The sequence below is a fragment of the Cibotium barometz genome, chromosome 46 (genome assembly GCF_041138505.1).
Source record: "Cibotium barometz isolate CiBa-2024 chromosome 46, ASM4113850v1, whole genome shotgun sequence".
NCBI lineage: Eukaryota > Viridiplantae > Streptophyta > Polypodiopsida > Cyatheales > Cibotiaceae > Cibotium > Cibotium barometz.
Genome location: NC_141091.1, coordinates 35,519,851 through 35,530,850, shown reverse-complemented (window position 1 = coordinate 35,530,850; position 11,000 = coordinate 35,519,851). Strand labels below are relative to the sequence as shown.

The 11,000-nt window shown below is 40.5% G+C and overlaps 1 protein-coding gene across 1 annotated transcript; it reads left to right on the top strand.

Moving 5' to 3' along the window:
• The first annotated feature begins 6,465 nt into the window (after positions 1-6,465).
• Positions 6,466-10,511, top strand: LOC147612169 (pentatricopeptide repeat-containing protein At3g09040, mitochondrial-like). Its single transcript, XM_086784049.1, has 2 exons — positions 6,466-6,555; positions 6,654-10,511. Exon 2 carries the CDS (start codon positions 6,911-6,913, stop codon positions 9,473-9,475), a length of 2,565 nt encoding a protein of 854 aa, XP_086640175.1. The 5' UTR covers positions 6,466-6,555; positions 6,654-6,910; the 3' UTR covers positions 9,476-10,511.
• Positions 10,512-11,000: the final 489 nt, after the last annotated feature.

Sequence of the window (11,000 nt, the reverse complement as noted above, 5' to 3'; positions counted from 1 at the left end):
ATAGTGCAAGAAGATGGTGATGATTATGCTCCTCCTCGAACAAATCCACCACGCTCTTCAAAAAAGGTGCTTCTTCAAGATCTATGAAAGCAACAAAGGAAGCAAGAGAGGTGTAGGAGGGAACTGAAAAAGAAGGCGATAATGAAGACCACTTCATGTGACACATGAAACTCATTTTTGCAACTAGAACTCCTACAGGATAACCTAAACAGAGTAAAGGTAATTGCTATCCACTTTTTATGGCTCCCAAGAATAACCTATGTGTGTGCATTGCAAGTGAAGAAATTCACTCCTTTGCCACATATTCCCTTGTGTAGACTTGTGCCTAACCCCTCTATAAGAAGAGTGCAGAGTCTAGGTATACAAGAAGCTGGAAAGGGAATTCTATACAAAAATGGCTATGTTGCCGATCGATGCAGGTTCACTTGTTCTATCTCCTCATCTCATAATCCTGTTAGAGAAGTGATGCAAAATGATGTTAGTGCATGGGATGGCATATGTTGAATGAGAAATGAGTTCAAGAATGTGATCAAAGGCATGGAGTGGGAATTTATGAGAGCAACAAGATGTTTTACGTGTGAGATGGCAATCATCGCGTTGTGGCATGGATAAAGGAGATTAGTGAATGTGACTCATCTTAAATTGCTTACTTTTTTTACGCAGTGTGTAAAGTTTTTGAAAATAAATTCGGGACTAATTAGATTCACACTAATTGTAGCATTCAAGAATGTTGTATCATGACATCCATGTGTTGACGCTATCCTTTTTGAATTCAATGAGGATAGCGAGGGGGAGGTCTTCACAGTCATAGCTTGCTTAAATAGGTAACAAAATGTACACATTATTCTTAAGTCTATTTGACATGGAATGGTCCAAGTGAGTACTTTTTATCTTTCATTATAACTCATATTGCTTTTTGCCATAGGATGAATGAATTAGGCTATGTTTCTTCATCTCTTGTGGACAAAGTGTGCCTCGTCAAAGGGCACTTCAACTAGTAAATAAAGAAACAATTATGAGGCACACTAGAGCAATGAATAAGGCATTATTGGATGGATAAGTATGCCTTGATGCAAAAAAAAGGGTCGCCCGTTGTCCTAGTACAACTGCGAGCTTTTAGAACTTTTCCAAAATAGTATTCCAGGTAAACCTTCAATCTTGTAACACTTGCAATATATGAGTAACATTTACATATTATCAAACTAATGTTGTAACATGTGAATAATAGGATGAGTACCTTAGCCACCTGAGATATTGAGCCCTTAGTAAATAGCTTGCCTCCAAATGACTTTGAAGAGAAATGGAGAACTACATTTTATAAAGATAAAATAAAATGGAGGTATGCTACAAGGCGGATGGCGGTGATTGCAAACCTTGCACAAGGGGAAGGTTTCTTTGAGTAAGAAAGCCTACAATCTTCCCCCTTTGTCTATTTGGTAGGCGATGACATTTTATGGTTTTCATGTTGCGGTTTAATTTTAGTGTTGTGTCGCGCAAACGATTAGTGCAAGTTAATTGGGACAAGAAACCGGGTTGGTTTTGACAGAGGATAGACTATACAGCTTGGCATCTAGCTCATTGCCAAACGACCAAAAAAGCACAGATTTTAGATATTCTGATTAATGGCAATTCACAGAGGCTGAAGGACTCACAAATCCCTAAAAGTAAGTAATAATAACTTTTCTTTTCTTCTTGATATATACAAAGCACTGTATTTTGTTTGAATAACAATTTCTGGCAACACATCAAATGCAAGTTTATTCAGGGATTGGCTTCAAAAAGAGAAGTCATATGGCATGAGATTGGAGCACAGGGTGTGGCTGTCCTTGTAGAAATATCATAAAAGCACAAGATAATTTTCCCAAATACATTTCAGGAGGACCTTGCCGATCTTAAGAGAGTGTATTTTGGGAAGCTGTTTGAGGGATCCCTGAAGAAACAAGGCATGGTAGCTTCAAACCATGATGTCGTCAAAGCTACCAAGTGTGTCGTGTTCATGTGCATGACATTCTACAAAGCTTACTTACTACTTAATTGTGCTCTTATATTTGTAAACTGAATAGAAATAATAATATGTAGATGGATTTGTAAGTGCCTTGCGTCGTTGGAGAGATATATTGTAGATGTTCTTGTAATCTTAAAAGATTAGCGTGATCCAGAACATGAGAGCACTATGTATTCATAGTAGCAAAGCAACTTTGAGACCTTTGGGATGCAGGGATATACAAGAGATTGCCATTGTTCCTTAACTTTCCAAGTAGAAAATTTCCCAAGAGCGAGAAGGAGATGTATACTCGGGCTTGTAAATCGAAGCAATCAACCATGGTATGAACTATACAATTTATTATTTCTTATATCTTTTATGAAAGATGAAGGAGATGATGAAGATAAAGAGGACGATGAAGAGGATGATGATGATGAAGGGGCAAAAGTGCCAAATAAGGATGCAAAAAAGGAAAGGCATGAGAGGAAGAGGATGTCTCTGATGTCTCTGGAAAAGAAAAAAAGAAAGGCATGAGAAGAAGAGGATGACTCTGATGTCTCTGCATCCGAATATGACAAAAGTGATTTTGATGATAGCACTCGCAAGATCGAGGCAACCTCAAAAATTGAAGAAGTGGGTCATGCAACAACACAGAAAGGGCACTCTTTTACTTGTAGTTCGTTGGTTTTATTGTTATGTAGTTTGGATACTAACGTAGATGAAAAAGTTATGGATCCAGATAAGCTTAGCAAGAGGTGAAGCACCAAATACACCATTGTGACATAATAATCCACCTAGCCTAGGTGTTCAGACCCCAATCTAAATGAATTTGCTATATATGATTTTACTCATTGGTAATGATAATGTAATGTATATGTGTGGTGCATGCACTTACAAAATGTACGCTTTGTAGGAGTGTCTCATCGTATAGCCTTGACAGTAGTCCTCGGTGTTCTGAGTGAACATCAAAGTGCTAGTTCCTCTATTGTTATAGAAGCCTCGACGCTAACATGTGTAATAATTAATTGTGAACACATGTGAAAGAATTGTAAAGGTGTGCCTTTTATATCATGTAATGACAAATTAATGTGTAACTCTTCAACATGGTGTAGCAGGACATGATTTTACAAAGATGAGGGCATTTTTTGGGGATCCTTTGAAGATAGGCCATGCAATTCGGATCTAGGAGTGTCCACAGGAGCTAGTATGTCTTTTTGATATGTTGCATCTAGTCAAAGAGGGAGAACAGACCTTTAACGTTAAAGCTGTCAATACAAGAACAACGTGTGCTTGTATTATAGTGAGGTTGCCCACAAGAGGTTTCATTTATGGCTACCTCGATGACATTGTCCCATGGAATCTCTTTACATGTGAATGATGACATGATTTTGCCTTCATTAAGACCTTAAGTGCCTGTTGTGTATATGTTTCGTGTATGTCATTCGTACGTTTTATGTCTATGCCACGTAGATGGAGAGGAGCATTTATTTCAGATTTGTGAGACCATCTTAGACAATAATGGCTCTATTATTGTCATCGATATACTATATATCAAGTGGCAACCCCATTACAGCGTAGGCTGAGCAATCTGGCTTCTCCTTAAACATCGTGTGGTGAATGTGTGGTGTACAACGCAAATTGGAAAGGCATTTGAACAAGAGCTAAACAACACTAACCATAGAGGTTGCCATTAAACATCACTTTTTGCTACAAAAAATCATCTCGTACTCCTGAGCAAACACATACCCTTGTTGCTGCTACATTCACGCGAGCATAGTTGGAGTAAACCATACACAACCTTTCTTGCCTGATTATATCATTGATCCTTCCACCATGATGCATTACGGCAAATGCCAGGTAGATGGAGAGGAGCCTTTATTGTTTCCAATTTGTGAGACCATCTTAGACAACAATGGCTGTATTATTATCATCGGTACTATGTATCAAGTGGCAACCCCATTACAACGTAGGCTGATCAATCTGGCTTCTCCTTAGACAACAATGGCTCTATTATTGTCATTGGTACTATGTATCAAGTGGCAACCCCATTACAGCATAGGCTGAGCAATCTGGCTTCTCCTTAGACACCCTGGTGAATGTGTGGTGTACAACGCAAATTGGAAAGGCATTTGGATAAGAGGTAAGTAACACTAACCATAGAGGTTACCATTAAACATTACTTTTTGCTACAAAAAATCATCTCATACTCTTGTGTAAGCACATACCCTCGTTGCTGCTACCTTCATGAGCATAGTTGGAGTAAACCATACACAACCTTTCTTACCTGATTATATCATTGATCCTTGCACCATGATGCATTGGGGCAGACACCATGTAGATGGAGAGGAGCCTTTATTGCTTCAGATTTGTGAGACCATCTTAGACAACAATGGCTCTATTATTGTCATCGGTACTATGTATCAAGTGGCAACCCCATTATAGCGTAGGTTGAGCAATCTGGCTTCTCCTCAGACACCTTGGTGAATGTATGGTATACAACACAAATTGGAAAGGCATTTGGACAAGAGGTAAACAACACTAACCATAGAGGTTGCCATTGAATATCACTTTTTGCTATAAAAAATCATCTCATACTCTTGTGCAAACACATACCCTCATTGTTGCTACCTTCACGAGCATAGTTGGAGTAAACCATACATAACTTGTCTTGCCTGATTATATCATTGATCCTTGCACCATGATGCATTGGGGCAGACGCCCATATGGGACAGCATGGCAAAATGTATGGAACAAACATATAAGTGCACCAAAATAAGGGTGTTACATTTTTTTATGGAATTAAGAGAGAGACTTTCTTTGCAGGTGGATGTCAGGGTGGATATGACTTTTGGGATAGCCTGTTGAAGCGTCATGTAAAAAAAGAGCAAGTGATAGTAGAGATTTATGTAGGATGTGGAGATTGTGCTATGGTAGCACACAAATTAAGCATGGACATTGTTTGTATTGATCCCAAAGAGGACGTTGTTGAGGGTGTCTCGATGAAGACTTCATTGTAGTGCAATAAATATATTTGTTTGTGAATATTCAAGTGACTAGGTTTAGCAATTGTTTATAATTATGTCATGATCTTATTTTTCATATGAAAAAAGAGAGAAAGAGGGCGAGAGCAATACGTGTTGGGGTTTTTCAATAAGATATCATTAACAGTTTCAACGATGTTTACGCACAACATGTCGTACAAGCAATAAAGAATTGATATTTTTTGTATTATGTGGATGAATAAGGTAGTTTTAAGTCTATAGACTTGAGGACCTGTATGCAAAACATTAGTTAGGAGTACTATACTGAGAAATGAGAAGGAAATAGAGAAAGAGAGGGAGGATCTCCATCCAAAGCTCCCTCCATCGAGCTCCCTCGATGACCATCCCCTGGAAAGCCTTTTGAAGTGACCATTGATGCCAATGGATTCATAATTAAAGGAATCCCAATGCAGGAAAGATACCCTATAGTATATGAATCTCGAAAGTTGGGGTCGCATGAGAGGAATTATGTTGTCCATGATTTAGAGCTACTTATAATAGTGCATGCTCTAAAGCTTTGATAACATTATCTTCTTGGGCATAAATTCACTATGGTAAGTGATCATAAAAGCTTAAATTAGATCTTTACTCGAAATGGTCTCAAAATGAGGCAAAGAATATAGATACAAACTCTTTAAGGATTTGACTTTGAGATTAAATATAGATCATGGAAAGAGAACGATCTGAGATACGCTGAGTAGAAAAGCCTCCTTACTCACGATAACTATGACTTCTAATCCTTTAACTGTTGAAATTAAGGTGAAGATTGGGATAGAATAGTTCTTTGCCCCTATCATTGTCTTGCTACTTAAGCAAGAAAGAAAAATGGCTTAGGAGATGAAGAAAATTCAAGGGTACAAGCTAGAAGATGACAACTGCTTGAACTTCAATAACCGGCTAACGTGTTCTTGAAGGAGGAGATTTGATGTGAAGAATTCTAAATAAGGCTCATGATAGCCTGGATACCCTGGGTACGTGAAGTCTTTCATGGCCATAAAGAAAAGTTTTTTTTGGCCTGGACTTAAGAAGGATGAATTGCAGCATGTTCATCAATGCTGAGTTTGCCAAAAGGTCAAAGCGCCGAAAGAGTAAAAATGCTAGGGAAGTTGCATATCTTAGACATTCCTCATATGAAATGGGAATGCATAAGTATGGATTTCATCACTGAACTACCTTCAGTAAATACAAGGTAAGACTCCATCCTGATAGTGGTGGATTGCCTTGATCCCTGTGAGAAGAAGACTTATGAAACCTTAGATGTTGCTAAGGTCTTCTTGAAAGAGATATTCACATTGCAAGGGTTACTTGGGAAGATTATAAGTGATAGAGATGCCAAGTTTATATCTTGATTGTGGACCGCATTCTTTGAAACCGTGGGTACCTCTCTGGTAAGTGTATGTATATGTATGTATGTATGTATATGTGTATATACATATACATATACATATACATAAGATGCAACATATATGTACTATATAACATAAACGATCGCACGGTTTCAGAGAAGGCGATGCTAGATCACATGTGAAGGTATCTCAGATGAACCCTGTGAAATTTGGAAATGTGCAAAGAAGGTTTAGTTGCGAGCTTTAGCTTGTGTACTTACAGATATCTCGACAAACCTGCAGATGGCAACACCAAAGAGGAAAGGCCCCTTTTTGGGCCTGCGGTTCAGGATGGGAGGGCTCCCAATGAGCCAAGTAGCTTTGAAGCATTCAGCTCATCAAACCATGTAGCTTTGAGACAGAGCTGCAATGTAACTCCTTGTGTCAAACATCAGTGCCCTGACAGGGGGCAACTACCCATGTCCTGATCATTGATTGATAACCAGCAAAGAAAGCACACACAGGCACAGAGCTTACAAGTGCTTCTTGGAGCTTGGAAGATGCTGAGCATGCATGATACACTTGCTTCTTGGCACCACTTTGTACAGCCGCCCTCAGTAGATGACTTTCTCAACATCCTTCATGATTGCCGGACATCACGAAACTTAGGTCATGCCAAGTATGTGCAGATTCACATCCATAACAATGGGCTGGAAGCTCATGAAGCTCTTGGCAACCATCTTGTCTCCATGCTTACGTGTTGCGGAAGTGTAGCTCATGCCGAGCAGGCCTTCCGTAGGTTGGTCAGTCCTAATGAGTATTCTTGGACTTCTCTCATTCAAGGATATACAGTTTTCGGGGATCCCCAGCAGGCCCTTGACTTGTTTCAGAAAATGCAAGAGCAATGTGTGCATCCTAGCAGCTATACCTTTGTTGCTCTCTTGAAAGCTTGTGCTAGACTAAAGTGTCTAGGGAAGGGTCAACAGTTGCATGCTGAGCTTGTCAAGCAAGCACTCGAAGGTGAACATTTTGTAGGCAACACGTTGGTGGATATGTATGCCAAGTGTGGCTCACTTGTCGAAGCACGGGAAGTTTTTGACAGGCTGATGAGTCATGATGTAGTCTCATGGAGTGCACTGATTGGAGGGTACACTGACCATGGGCTTGCCGAGGAAGCCTTGATTTGCTTGGAACAAATGCAGTTGGAGGATGTACAAGCAGATGCCGTCACGTTTGTTTGCTGTTTGAAAGCTTGTGGCAGTGTAGGAGCCATCGGCCATGCTCAAGAAATACATGCTCAGATTGCCAAAGATGGATTTGAAAAACAATCTTTCATTGGGAACATTCTGGTGGATATTTATGCCAAATATGGTTTATTTGCAGAAGCACATGAAGTGTTTAATGAGTTGCAAGCCCATGATTCAATATCGTGGACTGCACTCATCACAGGGTATGCTGAAGATGGACTTGGCGAAGAAGCACTGAACTGCTTGGAACAGATGCAATCAGAGGGCATGTCTCCAGATGCTATCTCGTTTATATGCAGTTTGAAAGCTTGTGCTAGTATAGGAGCCATAGACCAAGGCCAGCTTCTGTACGCAGAGATTGTCAAAGAGGGTTTTGAAAGAGATCATTGTGTGGGCAGCGCTTTGGTCCGTATGTATGGTAAATGTGGCTTGCTTTTAGAAGCACAGGAAGTTTTTGATGAGCTTCCAGTTCAAGATTTAGTCTCATGGAACACATTGATCACGGCATATGTCGAACACAGACATGGTCAGGAAGCTTTGAGCTGTTTGGAACAGATGCAAGTACATGGTGTGTCTCCAAATACTGTTACGTATGTTAGCAGCTTGAAAGCTTCTTGCTGCATAAGGGAAATAGACAAGGGAAGAGAGATACATGCTGAAATTGCCAAGGAGGGATCTGAGACAGATCCTTTTCTTGTCAGTAGTTTGATGGACATGTATGCTAAAAGCGGCTCACTTGCAGAAGCAAGGAATGTGTTTGACGAGGTGCGGGTCCGAGATGTTGTTTTGTGGAACACACTAATCACAGGTTATGTCCAGCATGGGCTCGGTGAAGAAGCACTCCAGTGTTTGAAAAACATGCAACTAGAGGGTGTTTCTCCAGATGCTGTTACATTTGTTTGCAGCTTACAAGCTTGCGGAAGTGTAGAAGCCATAGACAAGGCCCGGAAAATACACATGGAAATTGCTAAAGAGGGCTTTGAAAATGATCTGGTGGTTGGAAACGCTCTAGTGGACATGTATGCAAAAGGTAGGTCACTGGTCGAAGCATGGGAAATGTTTGACAATTTGTCAGTTAGAGATGTTGTCTCGTGGAATGCTATCATTCTGGGGTATGTTGAGCAAGGAGAAAGCCCAAAAGCTCTCCAATTGTATGCTCAAATGCAAGAGCAAGGCCTGTCACCAGATAAGCTGACCTTCACAAGCGTTCTTAAAGCCTGTGGCAACACAGCAGCTATAGAATCTGGGAGAAAAATTCATGTACAAAGTCGCCAAGTTAATGCACTAGTTGATGATGAAGTGCTTTTGGGAGCAGCTTTGATTGACATGTATAGTAAATGTGGGAGCATGGTTAACGCCCAGAAGGTGTTTGATGGGATGTCTGAAAGGGACCTTGTGAGATGGACTGCACTCATCAATGGGTATGCTCGTCAAGGAGCCAGTGAGCTTGTTTTTGAGATGTTTGAGAGGATGGTGGAGGAAGGCATAGAGCCAAATGAGATAACTTTCCTTAGTGTTCTTGTTGCATGTAGTCACATGGGTCTTCTGGATAAGGGTAAGAAATACTATGAGGATATGAGCCAAGAGTATGATATTACTCCAACAATTAAGCACCAAAACTGCATGGTTGATCTCTTTGGCCGTGTAAACCAGCTAGATGAGGCTGTGGCAATGCTGGAGACGTCATCTTTGCAGCCCAATTGTGTGACCTGGAGCAGTGTATTGGGTGCTTGTGAAAAGTGGGGTGATATAAGGCTTAGCAGACAAGCTTTTGAACATGCCATTCAATCAGATGATACACATGCCGCAGCCTTTGTTTTGATGTCCAACATTTATGCAGATGGGTACATGCTTCAAGATGCAGAAAAGCTTGGATAGGAGTGAAGAGGTTAAATCAAAATCAGTAAATGCTTGATTGGTAACAGACAAAGCCTGGTGATGGTTGCCAACGGGCACGTAGCCCAGTGGTGCAGGTTTAGAACTTGGATAGAGGTCCCGAGTTCAATCCCCGCTGGCCACCCGTTGGTATTGTGGCCACGGTCACATGTTCTAACTGCCTCTGGGCGGGCATGAAGCAGGCATTCCAATATCGTGACTACAGGTGGATCTACTCAAGGGAAAAAAAGAAGCCTGGTGAAGGCTGGAGTGGAATGTTAGAATTTGAGGTGGCCCCAAAATAGAGAAAGTGGGGAATGTGGATTACTGGGAGCTGGTTTACCTCCTGCTGGTTTACTTTATAGCCCCAAGGCTCTATGGCAGTAGTGACATCTATCATCACTGAACGTATAGTGCATATTGCGATAGAAGATGGGAGGTTACCTGGTCAGCACATTGTTTGTATGAGGTGGCTCCATAAGGATAGTTGTCACATGTGAGGAAGCACTGTGGGTCTTCTTTCAGCATCAAGCAACTGAATAGGAACCTTGATGCAAATCACCAACATAGATAGAGAGAAGAGAAGCCCTAAGCAACTGAATTGATGCAAATCACCAACATAGATAGAGAGGAGAGAGAGAGAGAGAGAGCTGTAATTTCAGTATATTATATAGTACACAAAACTGTCCATAGGACTCTACAAATTCTGTGAGCTTTGGGCAGCCATATCCATTGGTTAACCTTGATCTTTCAGCAGTCTAATTGACACCAACCACTAGCGATTGTTCAGTCATGGTGCTTTCCATTGGAGAGGTTGGGTTGGATGCTTTCTTAACTGGAGGGGAAATTGATGGCAAAGATTCCATTTTCATTTTGGGATTGGTTGTTGATGGACATGATTTCGTTATATAGTTGGTGAGGTTACTTAATGATTTGTGGTGGTCTCCTCAAGGAGCAAGGTTGTTGATATCAAGGCTTGTACCAATGGGTTTTCATGTTTTTTTTCCCCAAACTTGAATGCAACAGTCTTCTCTAGTGCGAGCGCATTATTCTATCTTCAATAGCAGTGGCATCAATCACAAAAAATCTATAGTTCACAGTAAATATATAGTCCATGGAGCATGACCAGTGTGTTTTACTTGCTCAAAAAATCCAACACATGATATTTTATTTATCCGATTTAAGCATGACCATTATTGTATCTTGAATAGCAATGGCATCAATCATAAAAAAGCTATGATTCCATGGATTATGACAAAAAAATCCAACATATATGGACTCTATTTTCCTAGTTTACACCCGTAAAAGTTATTGAGATTGCTTCTATTGGAAAGCCATGTCCTCTCCTCATCCTCCCTTCTCCCAGCCTAGCCTAGCCCTCATTGGACTCTCCTCTCTCCTCTCTCCTCTCATGTATATTGGCATCACTATCACCAATGATAATTAAGTTATTCACATAAATGACTAATTATATGATTTTTCGGTCTGTCTTTTTTCACATAAAGCGAAGAAGGCATTGGATATTTGA